This window comes from Carcharodon carcharias, chromosome 1 (genome assembly GCF_017639515.1).
Source record: "Carcharodon carcharias isolate sCarCar2 chromosome 1, sCarCar2.pri, whole genome shotgun sequence".
In the NCBI taxonomy this organism is placed as follows: domain Eukaryota; kingdom Metazoa; phylum Chordata; class Chondrichthyes; order Lamniformes; family Lamnidae; genus Carcharodon; species Carcharodon carcharias.
The window spans coordinates 104,209,009-104,230,746 of NC_054467.1; the positions used below are offsets into that span (position 1 = coordinate 104,209,009).

Sequence of the window (21,738 nt, forward strand, 5' to 3'; positions counted from 1 at the left end):
CATCTGAAGTACACTGTTTTGTTCCTCAAGTGGTTAATATTATCTCAGCCATGTTAGATTTACTCTGTCCAATACCAACACACATTCCAGCCTTACGTAGAACTCTCCCTGGGGTGTTTCCATATAAATCTTAAATCCCTTAGAATCGCAAGACCACATTCTGCTACAGGCAGTCAGAGCAAGTTGTATAGCTGTAAAATTGAAAATGGAAAATTTCACAAACAGTCAAAAACTGTTCCAGAATACTACAAGCAGCAATGAAGGGGTGAATCAAGATAACACTTATAATAAGACGCTGATGAGCATTGTAAGCGTACTACTTTTTGCAGCACTCATGTTGATCATGGTTTCCATGGGCTGCACTGTTGACCTGAAGAAGCTGTGGGCTCACTTGAAGAGACCCTGGGCACTAGCTGTAAGCATGGTTTGCCAGTTTGTGTTTATGCCACTCATTGCCTTTACCCTTACAATTTCTTTTGCATTGAAACCTGCTTCAGCAATTGCTGTCCTTATTATGGGCTCATGCCCTGGAGGAACTATTTCAAATGTAATGAGCTACTGGACTGATGGGGACATGGATCTCAGGTCAGTGTTTATATTCTCTTCATATTTCACTGATCAAGTTATGCATGTTCTTCCCTGCACATGCTTTCTGTATAACATTAACTATTTAATTGTGGAGTGAGAAAATCTATCTCTCTGCATTCTCTTTATGTTGTCAGTACCTCACTTTGTCTTCTTAATAATTCAGAAGTGCCCTGGATTTACTTTGATATCACTGGTAAGCTGCTTTGCGTGACCCTTTTTCAAGCTTGTCCAACACTATGTTTGTGGTGACAAAATTAAGTCAGCAATGAAGCTATCTGTTTTGCAATTATAGACCACCCAAATCCTTCCATCTGGGTATGTGCTTTAAGAATCATATAGCAATGAAGGAAAAAGTTTATTCCATTGTTTCTGTGCTGGTTTCTTTGAAAGATCTACCAATTATCCCCATTCCCCTGCATTTTCACTATATCCCTGCAAACTTCATGTCTAACCAGAGATCATTTTACAAATGACTGTATGTAGATGAAAGATCAGTGCTTAATATTATAAATTGATCAGAAATATGGAGGACTATGACTATGCTTCAAACGTATGCATTTCTGAAAAGTTTTTGGTTTCAAAGCTTTTGAATTCATATTAATTTATTTTGTTATTTAAATGTTAATGGATGGACATAAATATTTAATAACTTATTCCAAAGTTTTCCTAGTATTTCTTTGCTGCCTTCAGTTCACTGTCTTTATTGTTCATTCAGAGTGAAGCTGGATGTTATTTGACAGGATTTGGTTTTGCTTTTCCAGTGTTTGCTTTCAACTGTATCTGCAGCTATTGTCAACAGGAATGCCATTAGTGACTCAATGATAGCCAGCAACTGGATTGTTCAAACTCTTTCAGAGCAAGTTCTGTTGAAGGGTCATGAGGACTGGAAACCTCAACTCTTTTCTTCTCCGTCAATGCTGCCAGACCTGCTGAGTTTTTCCAGGTAATTCTGTTTTTGTTCCTTCAGAAGGAGCTAACTCAGTACAGAACAATGAGTACAATTCCCCACAGGCACTGTTGCATTCATTGAATCTGTTACCTCCTGCAAACATATTGGAGCCATACCTTTCTAATCCTCTGCCATTCCAGGGGAAAAGAACCTCCAGTCTCACCTGTTACAGCATCACCTCAACAAATTACTAATCCTCTGTCTCTGCAAACTACCACCTCATCTTCAACTTCCCTTTGCAGGTTAAAGGCATTGAGTGCATTATTCCCTCCCACATTTGTAACCAACACTCTAGCAACTCCACATGTGCATCTCTCAACTTAGGTTCCCATAGGTGGAAAGAGGGATGAGGTCTTTCATCAAGAATTCAGGGAGTTAGGCAGTAGACTAAAAAGCAAGACCTCTCAGGCTGTAATCTCTGGATTACTCCCAGCGCCATGTGCTAGCAAGCTCAGAAATAGGAGAATAGCGCAGATGAATACGTGGCTTAAGAGTTGGTGCAGGAGGGAGGGTTTTAGATTCCTGGATAACTGGGACCATTTCTGGGGAACGTGGGACCTGTACAAGCGGGACGGTCTACATCTGAACCAGAGCGGGACTAACATCCTTGCGGGCAGGTTTGCTAGTGCTGTTGGGAGGAGTTTTAACTAATTCGTTGGGGGGAGGGGACACAGAATGTTAGCAGAATAGGGGCACATCATAATACAGTAAAGCAATCAAGTCAGAGGGAGTACAGCTGCATTAAGTTTCAAGGGAGTAAGGCAAGGCTGGATGGCCTCTACTTTAATGCCAGGAGTATTACAGGTAAAATGGATGAGTTAAGAGTTAGGGTTGACACTGTGGAATTGTGATATAGTAGCCATCACTGAGACGTGGTTGAGGGTGGGGCAGGATTGGCAGCTCAACATTCTGGGATATAAAGTCTTCAGGCGAGACAGGGGAGGGTGTGAAAGAGGAGGACGCATTGCATTATTAGTTAGGTATTGCAGTAAGGAGAGATGATATCTTGGAGGAGGCATCAATGAAGCCTTGTGGGTAGAGTTTAGGAATTGAAAAGGGGCATCCACATTGTTTATTATAGACCCCTAGATAATCAGCGGGAAATTGAGGAGCAAATATGTGCACAATTTGCAGAGGTGTGTGAAAAAAGTAACAGTAGGGTAATTATATTAGGTGATTTCAACTTTCCCAACATTAATTGGGATAGACATAGTGTTAGGGGCTTGAATGGAGTGGATTTCTTGAAATGTGTACAGGAGAACTTTTTAGGTCAATATGTAGAGGGTCCAACAAGGGACGGCGCAGTGCTGGACCTAATTCTGGGGAATGAAGTCGGACAGGTGGCTGAGGAGGTGTTGGGGACCATTTTAATGATAGCGACCACATCATGGTACAATTTAAGCTTGTTTTAGACAAAGAAATAGACAAGTTGCAAAAAAATGTTTTGGACTGGGGGAGAGTGGATTTTAGTAAAATAAGGCAAGATCTGGCCAAGATAGACTGGGAACAGTTACTTGTAGGGAAATCTACTTAGGAGCAATGGGGGCCATTCAAAAAAGAAATGGGGAGGGTTCAGACTCAACATGTTCCCACTAGGGTGATAGGAAGGAGTAACAAGCCCAGACAACCATGGATGACCAGAGATATTCAGGCTACTGTGAGAAGGAAAAGAGAGGCTTTTAGCAGGTACAAGGGAAGTAAATCAGCGGAGGCATTAGTGGAGTACAGAAAGTGCAGGATGAAGCTTAAGAAAGCAATTAGGAGAGCAAAGAGGAGATATGAGAAAGCTCTAGCTGGTAAAAGTAGGGAAAATCCCAAGCTATTTTATATCAATGGGAAGAGGATAATCAGGGAAAGAGTAGGGCACATTAGGGACCAAGGGAACAATCGATGGATGGAGCCAGAGGACATCGGTAGAGTGTTGAATAAATATTTCACATCCATCTTCACCCAAGAGAATGAGGATGAAGGTATGGAACTCAGGGAGAGAGACTGCGAGGTTCTTGAGCAAATTGATATATGAAGTGACAAGGTGTTGGCAGGCTTAAAAGTGGACAAATCTCCAGGTCCGGATGATTTGTGTCCCAGACTGCTAAGGGAGGCAAGGGAGGAGATCGCAGAGGCTCTGACCCAAATTTTTAATTTCTCTCTGGCCACAGGGGAGGTGCCAGAGGACTGGAGAACAGCTAATGTGGTTCCAGTGTTTAAGAAGGGTTATAGAGATAAGCCAGCGAACTGCAGGCAAGTGAGTCTCACGTCAGTGGTAGGGAAACTATTGGAGAAAACTCTAAAGGAGAGAATCTCTCTCCACTTGGAGAGGCAAGGTTTGATCAGGGATAGTCAGCATGGCTTTGTCAGAGGGAGGTCATGCCTAACAAATGTGATTGAATTTTTTGAGGAGGTGACCAGGTGTGTAGATGAGGGTAGTGCAGTTGAAGTAGTTTATATAGATTTCAGCAAAGCCTTTGACACGATCCCACATGGGAGACTTATAAAGAAGGCAAATGCACATGGGATACGGGGTAATTTGATAAGGTGGATTCAAAATTGGCTTAGTTGCAGGAGACAGAGGATGATGACAGAAGAATGCTTTAATGACTGGGAGCCAGTGTCAAGTGGCGTACCACAGGGATCTGTGCTGGGTTCCCTATTATTCATCATTTATATAAACGACGTAGATGACTATGTGGGGGTAGGATTAGTAAGTTTGTGGATGACACAAAGATTGGCCGGGTGGTTAACAGTGAGCTTGAGTGTCTTGGGCTACAGGACGATATAGACGGGATGGTCAAATGGGCAGATAAGTGGCTGATGGAATTTAACCCTGAAAATTGTGAGGTGATACACTTTGGAAGGAGTAATTTGACAAGGAATTATTCAATGAACGGCATGACACTAGGAAGTTCTGAGGAACAAAGGGATCTTGGAGTGTGTGTCCTTGGATCTCTGAAGGCGGAGGGGCATGTCAGTGGGGTGGTGAAAAAGGCACATGGGACACTTGCCTTTCTCAATCGAGGCACAGATTACAAAAGTAGGGAGATCATTTTGGAGTTGTATAGAACCTTGGTGAGGCCACAGCTGGAGTACTGTGTGCAGTTTTGGTCGCCACATTATAGGAAGAATGTGATTGCACTGGAGGGGTTGCAGAGCAGATTCACCAGGATGCTGCCTGGGGTGAAACATTTAAGTTATGAAGAGAGGTTGGAAAGAATTGGGTTGTTTTCGTTGGAGCAGAGATGACTGAAGGAAGACCTGATTGAGGTGTACAAGATTGAGGGGCATGAACAGAGTGGATAGGGAGCAGCTGTTCCCCTCAGTTGAAGGGTCAGTCATGAGGGGACATAAGTTCAAGGTGAGGGGCAGGAGGTTTAGGGAGGATGTGAGGAAAAACCTTTTTGACCCAGAAGGTGGTGACGGTCTGGAATGCACTGCCTGGGAGGGTGGTGGAGGCGGGTTGCCTCACATCCTTTAAAAAGTACCTGGATGAGCACTTGGCACATCATAACATTCAAGGCTATAGGCCAAGTGCTGGTAAATGGGATTAAGTAGGTAGGTCAGATGTTTCTCACGTGTCGGTGCAGACTCGATGGGCCAAAGGGCCTCTTCTGCACTGTGTGATTCCGCGATTCCTGCCCCACCACTGCACTGAAACATCCTTAATGAAAGTCACGAATGACATCCTGGTACATTATCTCTTCTCATCCTTCTCGACCTGTATGCAGCCTTTGACACGGTTGACCACTTCATTCTCCTCCTGTGCCTCTCTACCATTATCCAGCATAGTGGGACTGGTTGGTTCCATTCTTACCAACCCAACCCTGACCAGAACAAGCCCACAATAATTTCTAACCATCCTTGCACTGTTACCTCTACAGCAGCTGTCATCTACATGCTGCTCTTTGTTAATATAATCCACAGGCATGTAGCCAGTTTTCTCATGTAGGTTGATGGCAGCCAGCTCCACCATTCCACCACTATCTTGATCCAACACTGCCTCTATTCTGGCAGCTTGTCCAATCTCCAGTTTTGATGAGCTGCTGTATTCTCCAGTTAAACTTTGGGGGAAAAGGGAGATTTTCATTTATGAAGTGCCTATCACAACCTCAGGGTGGTCCAAAGCACTTTTAGCTAATGAAGCACTTTAAAAATATAGTCACTGGTGTAATGTAGGAAATGTGGCAGCTAATGAGCGCACCGCAAGCTTCCATAAACAGAAATGAAATAATGATGAGATAATCTGTTTTCGTGATGTTGATTGAGGGTTAAATACTGCATCGGACACTGGGGAGAACTCATCTGCTCATCTTTGAAGCTTCTGCCTATAGATGGCAGCCTGACAGTGTTGCACTCCCAAAGGGAAAAATCTTCCAAGTGCCGTGGAGATGGGTTTGGAAGCAGAACTGGGACAAAAATGAGGAAATCACATGACAGGGATCTGTTGAGTGATGGCCAGTCACCTGGTAGTGGTGGGGAGTTTATTATCAATTAAGTGCCCACTTAGGGGCAAACTGGTGACAACGCCATGATCGGCTCCCCCACCCAAAACCTGCAGGTACCCAGAGGCCTCATCCTTTAGCCTAACTAGGGTAGGCCTCCTTTAACTCCCCTTTACTCTCCAGAGACACAGGTGCCAGAGGGTGATAGTCATGGCCTAAGGCCACCCTTTCATGGGATCCCCATCTACAATAGTGACCTTGCAGCTGTAGCCACACTTGCTTTGGTCAATTTAAGAAATCTTCAGAGCATACCTCCATTTTGAGATGTACTCACGGTCTCCGATATTGGCAGTCCTCACCTCTCTCAGCAGAGATGCCAGCCACGCACTGCCTTGGGCACTCCAATTGGCCCACCCACCTGCGGAACCTGCCCACTGTCCCTAATTGGATAGAGCTCCGGGAAGAGGCTTGTTTATGGGTTACTTCTGGGAAGGTTGCACAGGTGAGTAGGACTCGGACACCTTTTGGACCTGCATATGGCCCCGAAGCCTGGGTATCTTCTAAGAGAAGAAGATTCCACCCTACACGCCAGCTAGATTATGTGTGCAGGTCTCTGGAATGAAATGAATTTACAACCTTTTGATTCAGAGATGAGTGCTACCACTAAGCCACGAATGACACTGAAAGATCAAAGCTACCATTTTGGGCCTTCCCCACAGGCTCTGTTATTTCACCACCAATTCTATCCTGCTCCCTAACTACCATCTCATGTTGATCCAGACTGTTTGCAATCTTAGTATTTTATTCGATTCTGGGCTGAATTTCCAACCCCATATTCACATCCAAGCTCTTCTTCTTGTATCCTAACCTGCATTAAATCCCATTCACCCCTTCATGCATTGACCAACATTGGCTCCTGGCCGCCAATGCTTTCAGTTTAAAAACCTTATTATTGTCTGTAAATCCCTTCATGGCCCCTCACTATTTCTGTAACTTCCTCCGGCCTGACCATGGCTTAATACATCCTACCCACACTTTACCCAATTGGCTACTCTGCTTTTAGCTGTCTAAGCCCTATTAACTGAAACTCTCTCCTTAAACCTCTCTGCCTCTCCCTCTCCCTTTCCTCCTTTAAGACCATTCTTAGAACCCACTTGTTTGACCAACTGTTTGGTTACCACGTTCGTGGGAGGAATCTTCCGTTCTCGGCAGGTGTCTCGCTCGCTACCTGAAAAAGCGGTGAGACACCCATGCTGACCCTGAGGAGGAAGGCCCGTTGTATCACCTGCCCATCAGGCAATTAAGGTGGACAGCGGCAGGCCTTCCTCTAAACTGAGGACCCCAGAATATGACTTCCCACCCACCAAGAGCTGCTGACCAATCAGAGGCCATCGAGGAGGCCGTGGCTGCTGTTCATCCAGGAGTCCCAGAATTGCGGAGCCACCCAGGAAAAAGCTAAGTGATATTGGGGGAGGGGGGGCTGGTTTGGGGGTTTCCCAGGGTGGGGGTCAAGGGGAGATGGGGCAGGGTGGCGGCTGTCAGCCATCACCCCCCTGCCCCACGTCCATGTTCTAGATGATGTACAGATTAGTGCAGATGGACACCCCCTCCAGCTGACATGCAGCCTGCACAGTTTTACCAGTCATGCAGGCCACATGTCGGCAGACCTGCCTGCAACAGGGAAAATTGCAGTAGAGGTGGGGAAGAGGCGGTTGTTAATTGGCCACCTCGGGTTTCAAGTGGAGGTGAGGCGGGAAGGCCGACCACGGGCCTTCTTGCTCAGAACTTACTTCCAGTGGAGGCCGGAAGGCACAACTATCGGTCCCAATGACAACCTGCCAAATCCTCAGGAGGTGCCTCCTGCGGGGGCAGGAGATTCCGACCCTAATATCTCCCTAATAAAGATGTTATGTAAGTACAAGTTGTTGGTGTTCAAGAATTCCAATTACTTAAAAGAAATTGTTGGCCGTGGCTGCTATTCTGAAGTGTTCTCATATCACAAAAGCTCATTTAGGAAGTGAAAAGGAAAGTGTGCTTCCCAAATCTTTAATTATTTGAAAAATGCAAGTGCACAGGCAAAATAGAGGAAGATTTAAATTCGGTTGAAGATAAGAACCAACAACCTTTCTATTAACAAGACAAAAATAAGAAGATTAAAACAGCGCTTCAGGTGGGGTCCCCTATCAGCACAAAGACAGTGAGGTGGTCGACTCTCCAGGCACAGCATTTTCCTATGGTATTCAGTACCAAATGAGGGCCCTGAACCCACTCTTGATGGTGCCAAGACTGGCTTGGTGATATTCCCAGTGATGGTCTCCTATTTGGCTCTTTCCATGCTTGGTGTGCCCCCGATCCTGCCAGTGACAATCAGAGGGCTGGCAGCTTCAAAACCTCCACAACCCCAAAATGGAAGTGCCCTTGGAGAGGTAAAATCAGAGGGACAAAGGCAGAATGCCCCTCAGATCAGAGGGGAAACCTCTCCAGTTGTCTCACTGGGCTCCAGGAATGGCCATTTAAGTCCACTTTGGGGCATATAGCCTCAAGCAAACTGCTGGCAAGCTCATAAAATTGCCCTTACTTGGGGCCTTAGTGATGTATACTGGCTGCCCGTCTCGGTGGTGCAACCCCAGAGCGGCTTTTTGGCCTGCCGTAGGAGAGTGGTCCAGTGGTGGGAATCCAGGTAATTGTTCCAAAATGGCTTCCCGTAATTTTCCTGCCCACACCCCCACTTCCAAGCCTGTCACCTGTGGGCCAGGAAAATGTTGTCCCTGGTGTCTATCTGCCTTTCAGTACTGAGCCTTCTCCTCTTTAACAGAATTTTCATGCTGCCCTTCCCGTCTTCTATTTTATTGTGATCTTCTCCTCTTTCTTCTTAGGCAGTCCCTCAGGATCGAACATGACTTCCCTTCACCATGATTCAATGGGTTCTGAGATGGTTGATAAGTTCAATGTGTGATCTGTAGATTCAGTCATATGTGGGGTAGATGGCGCTTGAAGGGTCAAGTAGGTGAGTTGTTTGGAGGTTTGTGTGCCCTGTCTGACACTTTCACCTCTATGCATTCGTGACAAAGTCTTGATGTGTTTGGTGCCTTTCCAAAGGAACCTTCTCCATTTTGGTCACTCACAACCCAGGATCTCCCATAAGCTGGAGGGGATGTTTGACCTCTTCAGGGATGCTTTGAGGACATCTCCAAAGCGTTCTGCTGTTCGCCTGGGAGTCTCCTGCCATGACCAAATTCTGAGTGGAGCAATTGCTTCAGGAGGATGGTGTCAGGCATATGAACAACTGGTTTTGAGTGATTAGCGCCTCCATGCTGGGCATGTTGGCTTGGGATAGGATGTTGCAGTTGGAACCGGCTTTCTTGCACTGGATTTAGGGGATCTTGTGAAGATACTACCGGTGGTACTTCTCAAGTGTTTTGAGGTGGCTGCTGTAGGTTATCCGAGTCTCCAAAGCATATAGGACCATGGGGATCGCTGCTATACAGTAAACCTGTTAGAAAATCTGGATTAATTGCCGCTTTCAATAATTTGAACTTTTCTGGAGGTGCTTAAGCAGCCACTTGGGTTTAGTGCCCAAGTGTCGGTTACATGAAATTTTCAGGGAGCAGTATACTTGGGATCCATTCACCCATTTCCATTAAAGGTATGAATTGTGCTGGTTTGTATAGAGCATTGTAGGATGGCTCAAGGACCAAGCAAGAGGGCATGCAAGTTCTTGGATGCGGCCCTGCAAGTCCTGGGTGGAGGAGGCTCAAGGGAGGAGGGATGTTCTGTACCCATCGGTGGTAAGAAGACTACCTTGCCGTCCCTGTCCTCCTCTTCTGTGGCAGCTGGTGGTGCCCCCTGCTGAGTGTGCAGCCATGCAGCAGCATATTCACTTCCTCCATCAGGCATGGGATAATTTTGCTCCGTGATTCCTGTGCCAGCTAATGGACCTTATTCAATTTTCAGCACCACAGAATCTAAACCAGGACTTTGGGGATAACTTCCCTGCTCTTCTTTGATATAGTGCCATCCATTCATTTGAGGCAAATGGGGCCTGGGTTTATCAGCTTATCTGAAAGACGGAATCTACTGGAAATGTAGCTTTATTTTCAACTGGTGGCCAGAAAACATGACGAGTAAGGTATCATGCCTTGCTTCCAGGAACTTGCCGCAACATGTTATGTATCAATATCATAGTAGCAGCAGTAGAGAATTGAATTGCATAGAAGCAATGGTATGTGGTAGGCTAAGAATATCAAAGTTTAAGACTGTCAGATGTTGACAGGACAAGTCCCATCTTGAAATAAAGTTCAAATCTGAAGGAATGAAGAACTATGGTCATCAGTTTCAAAAGTCAAGGAGGTTTGCTGCTCTCTGAAGAGAATACAAGGGGATAGGTGTCATGGGATTAATTTTACAAAATGGCACTCCTCAAGCAAATTAAATGTTTGGCCCGATACTGAGGGGCTAAGTGCATGTTTTCTCAATATGTATTCCAGTGGGCAATACTGCTAGGACAGCAAAAGCATGACATTTATCATGTTGGTATAATATAACGAGAATTCCTAGTTTGAGAGATTGAATGATTTTGGTTGTTATTGTTCTCTTCATGCTGTTGATTGCTTATTGTTAGAATGAGAAATGTAGTTAACCTGTGAAGGTTGGGAGAGTGGATTCAGTCGAAAGACACTGAAGGGTAAGACATGGGGGTTCAAAAACATAATTCCCTGAAAGTGCATGTTGGTAAAGCCATAAAAAGACAAAAGAATTTTGGTTTTATAAATTGAGATACAGTGTACAAGAGTAAATACATTGTTTGGTAGATCCAGAACTTGAGTAATGCTGAAACAAGAGACGTTGGCCGGAATTTTATGTCCTTGTTGGCATCTTGCATCAGAGCGGGCCTGAGCAGACAATATGGCAAGAAGGCCAAAAATTGGTCTTACGCTGTCATGAAACCAGTTTGCAATTATCCACTCCACCCGACAATGGTGGGCTGCGTTTCCTGCCCCTGCCACTGCACGACGGGAATGTTATTTTAATAGAATTGCATATCATTATAAGCCCTGCTCCTCAGAATGAGCTCCCCGCGCTGTATCATCAGGCAGGTCGGCATGATGGGACACCGGTGTGTGCCTGACGAGCTGAATTTTGAGGGGAACTCAGAGGGAGTGCACACTAACATTGCGCAGCACTCGTGAGGATCGCCCATTTGGCTTCGAGGAAGAGGCGCTGCACATTCAGGCAAGGGCACAGGCAAGTCGCTTTTCCAAGCTTTCTGACAGTGTGGTGCCAGGATAAGGGCTGCACTGCAGTTGGGGTGAGTTGGGACAAGTTGTGGGGGGAACAAGGCAGTGAGGGAAGTGGACACGCACCAGGGAAACCTTACATAAAGTGAGCCTTCTTCCGCAGCTGAGACAATTCAGGTGCATTGGCAAGCTGGAGTTGGGCCTCTTGCTTATCTGCCCACTCAGGCGACGCAGAGGCATGAAAGTGCCACCAAGTGCTCCTGAACTTTTCACCTCTTGAGCACTGACTGCAAACTAATGAGCATTTTAGTGGACTGCAGAACAGTTGGACAACTGGGCAAGTTGTACAATCTCCTTGCTAAAGCTGGCCATGGAGCAGTCCATGGTGGAGGCGCTCACAGCTCCTTGCAATGTCATCATCCCGATTTGGACCAGTCTCCCTGATGGTTCAAGCTAATAGTACAGCCTTGCAATGCGGGTTGGGAGAATGCCTGTGCCTGAACTGAGAGCACAGCATGCTGTCCAATGGGCAAAGCTGCCTCCAGTCAGTCAGGCGGAGTGGGGTGGAGGTGGGTGGGGTTTCAGACAGCCATGCAGCACACTAAACTCTGGCCATCCAAGTGGTGGCCAGCGCTCTCCGGGATGCATTAAGAGGCCTTCAGACTTAACCAAAAATGGCTCTTAGTACACCCATGCTAACCCACACGTCTCTCTCTCTCTCTCTTTCATTGTGCAGGAGCAGTACATCAGGAGCACTGAGCCTGGTGGTCGAGCTGTCTGCCTTACAGGGAGCGAAGATGAAGGAAGAGAGATCGACAGAGGCACTTGACTGGGCAGAGGGAGGAGCAGCACCCTCAGGAAGAAGGGGTGGCATGGATTCTTGTGCATACCACTGAAGAGCAACAACAAGCCTTGGTGGGTTGGTAGCCAGGGTCTGCAAAAGGTGCTTGTCATTCATGCAGATGACTGAGAACCAGTGTCGCCTAAGATTGCGCATGTCCAGGGAACTAGTGGGTCACATCTGCCACCTGCTGCAGGATTTGGTGCCATGGGGACATGGATGGCATCCACTGCCAGTGGCCGTGAAAGTGACAGCAGCACTTAATCTTTGCCCCAGTGGTTCCTTTCAGGGCTCCACAGGTGACCTCAGCCAGATCTCACAAGCCTCCATCCACAAGTACATCCAGGAGGTCACAGATGCCATATTTGTGAAGGCACACAACTTTATGCATTTGCCCACGATCAGGAAAGCCAGGGATAAGAGTGCCAGGATTTGCCCAGATCTCAGGTTTCCAACAGGTGCAGGGTACCATCGACTGCACTCACATGGCACTCAGATCTCTGTGGCCACAAGCAGTCAACTATGTCAACTGGAAGGTTTTTCATCCATTGAGTGTTCAGCTGGTGTGCAAACACCACAGGTGCATCCTACAGGTCCTACAGTATGATTCTCAGGGAGTGTCGACATATCCTATATTCTCAGTAGGTCTCAGACCTCTGACATCTTCCAGGGTCCACAGAAACTGCAGGATTGGCTCGTCAAGGATGAGGGCTACCTGTAGAGGACATGGCTGATGACACCCATGTGGTGGCCTCAGACTGCAGCAGAGAGAAGGTATAACAAGGCTCTTGCTGCAATTCACAACTTGGCGGAGCAAACAATTGGGATGCTGAAAATGAGGTTCCGGTGCCTGGACCAGTCTGGTGGAACCTTGCAATATAGTCTGCAGAGGGTATCACACATTGTCATCATCTGCTGTGCCCTTTACAACCTGGCACTGCAACGGGGAGAAGAGGAGGTGGAGGAGCTGCACGTCTTCTCTGATGAGGAGGATGTTGACGGGGGTGAGGATAATGAGGTCCTCAAAGGCGAGGATGATGTCGATGAAGCCATCGTGTTATTCAGACAAGGCTGGTATGCTCAAGAGGCCTCATAGCCGCTAGATTTATGAAGTATGATGATGACATGCAGTGAGGAACTCCATAGATCCTCATGTTGCATCTGTGAACATTTGACTCCTCTCTGGCTGATGGCAGCACACATACCTTCGGTGATAAGGCTCCTGTAATGGAGATGTAGTGGATGCCCATAGTCCCTACATTCCAGGAGGATGATGATGACATGCAGAGGGGACACTCCACAGATCCTCACACAGCTTATGTGAGTGTCTGACTCCTGTTTGGCTGATGGCACCTTGTTTGTGCTTTGTGAACAGTGTCATATCATGGAGATGCAGTGGGGAAAAGTTACTTATCCTATTCCTACGGCATCCTTCATGAGGTGAACCCTTCTCTTCTCCTCTCTTAGGCAATCCCTCAGGGTCGAGGATGACTTGCTGTGTTGAAGTTCCGAGTAGCGCGCTTGTTTCGGGGGTCTCGTGTCAAGCATGTGGACGATTTGGCCCGCCCAGTGAAGCTGATCGAGTGTTGTACGTAGTCCACATCTCTGAGCCATATATCAACTTATATGATGCTTTGTAGGCCGTGTGCTTGGTGCTGGGTTTGAGGTCCTGGCCTTCAAACACTCTGTTCCTCAGGCGGCCAAAGGCTGCGCTGGCTCACTGAAGGTGGTGTTGAACCTCACCTACCCTTGTTGACAGTAGGCTCTCAAGGTGTGGGAAGTGGTCCATGTTGTCCAAGGTCTCCTCATAGATTTTGATAATGGAGGGTGGTGGGTTTGGCGGGGGCTGGGGGGGGGGGGGGAGCTGTGTGGTAGGAGCAGTGTGGAGGGGCAGACTGATAGAGGACTTTTGCCTTATGGATGTTTAACATAAGACCCCTGCTCACGTATGCCTAGGTGAAGGTGTTGACGATGGATTGGAGCTTGGCCTCCCAAGTGTATGGAGACACAAGTATTGTCTGCATACTGTAGTTCAATGTCAGAGGATGGGACTACCTTGGGTCTGGCCTGCAGGTAGCAGAGGTTGAACGGGTTGACGTTTGCTCCGTAGTTTAGCTCCACTCCAGCGGGAAGTTTGCTGAGGGTGAGATGGAGCTTTGCGGCAAGGAAGATTGAGAAGAGAGTCAATACGATGACACGGCCTTGCTTGACTCCGGTCCGAGTGTGGATTGGGTCTATGGTGGATCCATTGGTCAGGATCACAGCTTGCATGTCATCATGGAGCAGGCGGAGGATGGTGAGAAACTTTTGGGGGCAGCGGAAACAGAGGAGGATGCCCCATAATCCTTCGCGGTTGACAGTGTCGAAGGCTTTTGTGAGGTCAAAGAAGGCCATGTAGAAGGGTCGATGCTGTTCCCTGTATTTTTCTAGCAGTTGCCACGTGGTGAAGATCATGTCTGTTGAGCCCCATAGTGGGCAGAATTTGCATTGCAACTCTGGGAGGAGCTCTTCATTGCATTGAACTTCTCTGTGGTCGACAGCAGGGAGATTCCTCGATAGTTACGGCAGTCGGTCTCGTCACCTTTCATGCAGATGGTCACAATTACAGTATCTCTGAGATCTCCTGGCATGCTATCCTTCAGATAAGGCAGATAATGCCATGTATTTGCGCCAATAGTTCTTCTCCACTGTGCTTAGTGCTTTGGTGGGGATTCCATCTGCTCCTGATGCCGTGTTGATCTTTAGCTGTCGAATGGCCTTTTCTACCTCGTGCCAGGTTTGTCTTGTGCTGAGGTGGTGGCCAGGTAGCATGCTGCGGGATGGAGTCGAGGACACTCGTGTTGAAGACAGAGTCTCTGTTAAGATCTTCGAAGTGCTCCTTCCAGCAGGTGCCGACTGCCTCTCTGCCCTTCATAAGCACCTCTCCGTTCTTGGCCAGCATTGGACTGGGGTCCTGGGTGCTTAGGTCGTAGGTGATCTTGATTCTGCTAAAGAAACCTCACATGTCATGGTTGTCGGCTAACTGTTGGATCTCCTGCGCCTGCTCCACCTACCATCTGTTCTTTAGGTCATGGGTCTTTTTGCTGGACCTCAGCCTTCAGCTGTCTATAGAGTTGCTTACTTGCTCACAAGCTGGGTTGCTGTTTCAGGTTCAGAAATGCCTTGCACTTGCAGCTTATCAGCTCCTGGATCTTTTGGCCATTCTCATCAAACCAGTCTTGGTGCTTTCTGGACGAGTGACCAAGCGTCTTATCGCAGGTGCTGATGATGGAGGCCTTGAGGGCAGACCAGGCGCCGTGGACACTCTCCGTCTCTGGGTCACCGGGAGTCACCAGGTTGGCAGTGAATAGAGCTCTCTTATCAGGGTCCCTGAGTGCCTCAGTGTTGATTTTCCTGCGGCATTATTTCTGTTGCCGTCGCTGCTTTGGGGCTACATTGATGTTGATGACGGAGCGAATGAGGTGCTGATCCGTCCAGCAGTTGTCGGCACCTGTCATGGTGTGGGTGATACGCACATCCTTGCGGCTCCTTGTTCGGACAATGACGTTGAGCGAGTGCCAGTGCTTGGAGCAAGGCTTTTGCCATGAGGCCTAGTACTTGTGTCTCTGACAGAACAAGGCGTTGGTTATGACTGTGTTCTAGGCATTTTGTAAGGAGCAAGGTACTGTTGGTGTTGGATTTCCCTACCCGCTCTCTGCCGATTACATCCCCCCAGAGGTCTATGTTCTCCCTAACTCTGGTGTTGAAGTTGCCAAGGAGGATCAGCTTATCGCCCTTTGGGACTCGGGCCAGGGCTTGTTCGAGGCTGGAATAAAATTTCTCTTGGACTCGTCTGTAGCATCCAGTGTTGGGGCGGATGTATTGATGACTGTAGCATGTTGGTTCTGGGTGTGGCTGTCTCCAGGCCCTCTTTCTGTCCGCTCTTCTAGGTGATGATTACTGCCTCTGGCTCTCCACTGCCGACTGCCTCTCCACTCGTGCTGTTTTCAGATTCCCGACTGCCTCTCCCCTTCAGGACCACACTGTCACTGGTCGCAGATGCTGGTGGGTTGGGGAGACAGCCGTGCCTCAAAGGTTCTGAGAGCACAGAGAGAATGAGGGAATGCAGGAATCAAAGTTTCGCTTCTGTGTGACATGAACACTGCTCATCAGAACAAAGAACCATTGGCAAGATGATATCCTTGATATTGATATTATGTACAAGTGATTCACACCCATGCCAAGTCTGTGCAACTACATCTTCTTAACCTCCCTAACCCTGCCGTACAGCTTGGCACTCCCTTGACGTCCGTAGTGGAGGTGGAGGCAGCCTGCTGACTGCAACTGCCTGTCTGTGATGACTTTGACAGGTGTCCTCTGGAGGGCTGAGACCTGGAGGGCCCCAGCCTGCTTTTGGGGCCCTGCTGTGTGCCAGTGGCACCCTCCTCGGCCTGTGGAGTCCGAGCTGCTGAGGTCACAGGAAGAGGGGATTCGGATGAACCGGACACTCCTGGGGTCACCTGGGTGGATGGCCCCGGGATGTGAGCCTGCTGATCCTATGGGTGCCTGAGGGCCCTTGGGAGAAGGGGAAGCTGGAGTGAGATCAGGCTGACCCACATCCCCCTCACGTTGACACTGTTGGAGGCCACACAGCAGTGGACGCCCTGGACCAAGGTCTTCATGGTGGCCACCATCCTACTAGTGTTGACATTGGTGCATTGGCATGCTGGCGCTTTCACCTCGGCCTGGAAGCGGACAGGCTCCTCCATCATGCTTTGCAGCCTGAGGAATGCAGCGGACATTCCTTCCTGATGTTCCCGAGCTTGCCTTTGCCTTTGCAGCTCCAGCAACTTTTTCTTTATTTGTTCATGGAATGTGGGCTTGGCTGCCCTGGCCAGCATTTATTGCCCATCCCTAATTAGGGGTCAACCACATTGCTGGGGGTCTGGAGTCACATGTAGGTCAGACCAGGCCAGGATAGCAGATTTCCTTCTCTAAAGGGGGTTAGTGAACCAGATGGGCTTTTTTCGGCAATGGTCATCGTCATCATTGATTGCAGTCTGGGGCAAGGGGGCTCAACGCACACCCGCTAGAGAAATGTAAAATCACTGACAGCAACTTCTGGATTTCCATGCTCTTTAACAATGGCAATGGTAGCACAGTGATCATGTTACAGGACTAGTGATCTGGTGACATGAGTTCAAGTCTCACTGTGAGCTGGGGAATTTAAGTTCAATTAATCAACCCTGGAATAAAAAACTTGAATCAGTAGTTGTGACCATGAAACTACAGTTTTGTTCTAAAAGCCCAACTGTTTCACTTATGCCCTTTTGGGAAGGAAATCACCTGCCCTTAACAGGTTTGGCCTATGTGACTTCAGACCAACAGCAATGTGGTTGATTGTAAACTCTGATATGATATAGCAAGCTACTCAGTTATCAAGAAGGTCACTCCCCAACACCTTCTCCATGACAATTAGGGGCAATAAATGCTGACCTTGTTAATGATGTCCGCATCATGTAAATGACTAAAACAAAAATAACTCAATTTACGACAGCAATTTCTGCTCCTTTATAGGTTATCAGAAATGTTTCTAACTCTGCTGTTGAAGATGATCTGAGTGTCCTAAGGGCCAGTCTAATATCACCAACCTTGTCAGACAGAGAATGACTGTACAAAATTCAGACTTAATTGCAGGGTTCAAATCACTGGCGATAGCAGAGAAAGTTAGTAGGTCTTAGCATGTATGCAAGATAGGTCGTCATTTCTCTGAGTGAAAATACTAAAATCGAAAAGCTGCTCATTTCCCAGCTGGAAAGTTATATTATACAGCCACTGGTTCTGCAAACAGGAAAACAGATTCCAGGAACATGAGTTTAAAGAGTTCTACAAGTGGCTGTGCCATTTAGGATGTACATCACAATAGGAAGATAAAAGATCCCTTCTAATCTCTGTTTCTTTCCCAATATTTTCTGAGTACCAAGGAAATTATTATAAGTTTAAGAAACCTTAAGCTAAATAAATCTTGACAAGCAAGAACTTTAAACTTAGCCAATTACAGAAAGCTCATAAGTCATAGAGGTCTACAGCACAGAAAAGGGCCCTTCAGCCCATCATGGTGCAGATATGTGCCAGGTGATAGCTTGATGCATTAGATTGGACCTGAAAGCTGACGTCTTTTCAATGCCCTGTTCACCTGGTGCACTGTAAACATCTTTAAAATGTTCAGAGCCGGTGCATCTCAGTGGCCCTGACTTTAAAGCAAATCAGAGGACCATATTGCGCCTGAAATACTTGAACAGCAATCTAGATGCTACAAACCTGGTTCAATTTTTATGATCTCTGAAGAGACTGATAACTTTGAAAAAGAAATTTGAACTCCCAATTAATAGCTAAAAGGATAAAACAAGATTTCATGTTTTAAGACATTTACTGTAACAAATGACTAAAGACGTTATTGACTATATGCAATCTTTGTAGGCAACTTACACTTTAAACTACAGAAAAATAATTCCCTACTTTTATTTTTGGCACAACTGAAAAAAACAAACTCCATAACTGTACATTACAATGCGTTTGATATACAATTCTGAAATCAGTCCAAAATGACTTAGCTCCTGAGGGTTTGTTTCTTTTCTTTCCCTTCCTCAGCTGGTAACTTCTAACCCCCATAACTGTCCTTCATGATGAGAGGGTTCCTGTAGATTCTCCCTCTAGTGCAAGCTAGGTGAATCTTCCAAACTTGTTTTAACTCCTCATAAATTTGTCCTTTTCAATCCAAGTGTGGGTTTCCACCCACCTTCTGGCACAGTGAACCAGAGAGACTTTTGGCCTCTATCTGATCTCTCTCTCTTTCCAGAACCCTGGCAGACTAACTATGTCTGTGAGTTTTCAGGGGTATCCTAGGAACCCTTTCCCTCTCAAAGCCCATTTCTATGGCAACGTGAATCATATGGACCTTGTATCCAGGTAGAAATGCTGATTATATATGCTTGAGAACCCAGCTTTCTTGCATCTTAAAACGAAATGAACAGTTAAAAGCACAACTTTTATAACCTGACATTCTTAACACTTTTCTGGGACTTTAGAGACTCAGTGTATCCATTGTTAGCACATTGGCTGCTGCCATTGTATCTAAATGTAAACATCTTGCACCTTCTTCTCAGTAAAACCATCTGGACCCCCTTTAATCTCCAACAATCTAACCACCCAGGCTTGCTGTCAGGCAGACATCAGAACAGGTCACATGACTGCCTTTATTTTACCTTAAGTATACAGTCCCAAAACATAACAATCTTATAAATCTCATAATTGTAACACAATGGATGCTTCAGGAAAAGGCCTGCACAAAAGTTGACAAATTTTGCTCCTGGATGGCCATTAATGAACATAGGAACATTAGAAGCAGGCCATTCAGCCTCTCAATCCTGCTCCACCATTCAATTAGATCGTGACAAATCTGCACCTCAGCTGCACTTACCTGCCTATGATCCACATCTCCTTGATACCTTTACCTAACAAAAATCTATCTTGTTATGCTTGGGTGGGTTAGAAGACTAAATGTCCTATCCTTGTTTTGATTTTTTTTATGAGAATTTAAAATGTTTCAAAGTATCCAATAGAAAATGTATATTGAGCTGAGAGGTGTCAAAAAATGCTGTTAATGATCAACTGCTAGTGCTATTCATTTGTCTCTAACTGCAAAATTGTTTAACAAACCTAGCTATATAACACAGGTTTGTTTACTCATTAGCTTAATGGGTAGCCTGATAGTCACTTGTGCGTCATGCTATCTATTCTTTAAATTTGTAATGTCTCAAGGGCATTTCTCCGTTGTAGGGTATGATCACTTTGTTGGTTACTGACTGCAAAATCCAGCCTTATGCTTTTTTAAATCAACACTCTTAAACAGAGAATGAATATCAGTGTTTTCATATTTTAAAAATAATAACTACTTTATGCTTCGCAGTATTTCCATGACTGTTTGCTCCACATTCCTGGCCATTGGTTTCATGCCATTGAGTCTTTATATTTACTCAACCACCTGGACAGAAGAATTCAACAGTTCCAGCATTGCATCACAAGCAAGGAACATCACAGTGCCCTATAAGGAGATAGGTGATCAAAATTATATTTATTCATTCTTCATCAAATTTTAAGAGACTTGGAAACTTGTTGCTTTAATTTCTTTATTGCCCAATATCTGTGATAAGACAAAGGAACAAGGAGCTAGAGACAGGCAACTTGCAAAGTGACCTCAATGGCTGCTGGGGCTTTTGGAAATTCCACTCTCAGTTGGTTTTGTAAACATCTGGGCCATGTGTTGCTCTGTGCTGGGCAAGTTAAGCATCAAAAGGGATGGGGAAAATGTTTATTATGTTTATGTTTACCCAGAATTTTACTTTGTTTTTAATTCCAAAATGAATGTAATTTATTTCCATTCATTCAGTCATTTGTTCCATTGGATTTAGACAGGTTTTGACCCAAAACTGTTTGGAAATGATTTGTTGTAAGTCAGCATGAAGCATTTAATTTTGTCATGCCAAATCAATGTATTATAGAGATGATTTTCCAGCCAACTTTTCTTGGTTGAAACATTGAATTTTAGTTACAAGACAGCAGCAGCAACTATTTGTGTGCACTAGACTCCATAACTCAAGAAGAACTCGTTACCAGAGTACCCCACTCTGCTAACCCATTGGTTTACACAGGTCATGTGATCTTACAACACAGGATTATTCTTAAAGCTACAGTCCTACATTTATCAAAACTATAATGACAACATTCCTCCCCCTTTAACTTTTCTGTACATTTTGTATTTACAAGGATATTTATTTCATGACATTACAATATTTACACAGGTAATAAAATTACAAGTTCAGTCTTTCAGGTGACTTCATGATCCAGGTGGAATGTCGTAGCTCCACGACTTCTGATTGTTTGGCAGGAACTGCATTCTCTGGAACTGTATTAACTTCAGGTACCTCATTAGGCACAGGCAGATTAGTGTCTTCCATTCCGACAGAGACATCGGGCAGGTCTGTCTTTGGTTGAGCAACTTCAACAGGAACCATAGGCTCAGCAATGGAACAGGTGGAACATCATTTTGTTGTGGTATCTCCCTTCTTCTTAAATGATCTACATGCTTACGGGTGGCCCTCCACTTCCATGTGGTGTGACAATGGTCTGGTCTCAGAGCTTACTTTACCAGGTAACCACTTTGGTCCTCCACCGAAATTCCTTACATATACTGCTTCTCTAACAGTAAATTGGCACTCATGACTATGCAAATCATGAATCGCTTTTTGGCTTCCTTGACTTTTCTCCACCTTCCCTTCCAAATTGGGAAGTATCAGGCTTAGTCTTGTTCGAAGATGGCGCCTGATCAGTAACTCTGCAGGTGTTGCACCTGTCGTAATGTGGTGGTTGTTCTGTAGTGAAATAGGAAGCCTGAGCTTCCAATGATTCACTTGTTAACCTTTTCATTCCTGCCTTTTATTGTCTTTTCAGAACCTGCTTCCTTTTTGCCCTCTTTCTACCACAGAGTTTAGTCTTGGCCTTCTTATTGGCTTCACTGTCGGCCAGACTTCTCTCAGGTGAAATCTCAACTTGTCTTACTTCAGTTGTCGAGCTACTCATATTTCATTATTGTCATGAAGATATTAATGTATATAATGTTATTGGAAATTATTTTAAATTATACTTGTT

General features: G+C 45.9%; 1 protein-coding gene across 1 annotated transcript in view; it reads left to right on the forward strand.

Annotated features, from left to right (window-relative positions):
* Nucleotides 1-205: 205 nt before the first annotated feature.
* LOC121274088 (solute carrier family 10 member 6-like) overlaps nucleotides 206-21,738 on the forward strand; it is a 61,027-nt gene continuing 39,494 nt past the window's right edge. Inside the window, exons 1-2 of the mRNA XM_041181280.1 lie at nucleotides 206-585; nucleotides 20,000-20,148. Coding sequence (XP_041037214.1) covers nucleotides 206-585; nucleotides 20,000-20,148 — 529 coding nt within the window. The remainder of the gene's footprint in view (nucleotides 586-19,999; nucleotides 20,149-21,738) is intronic.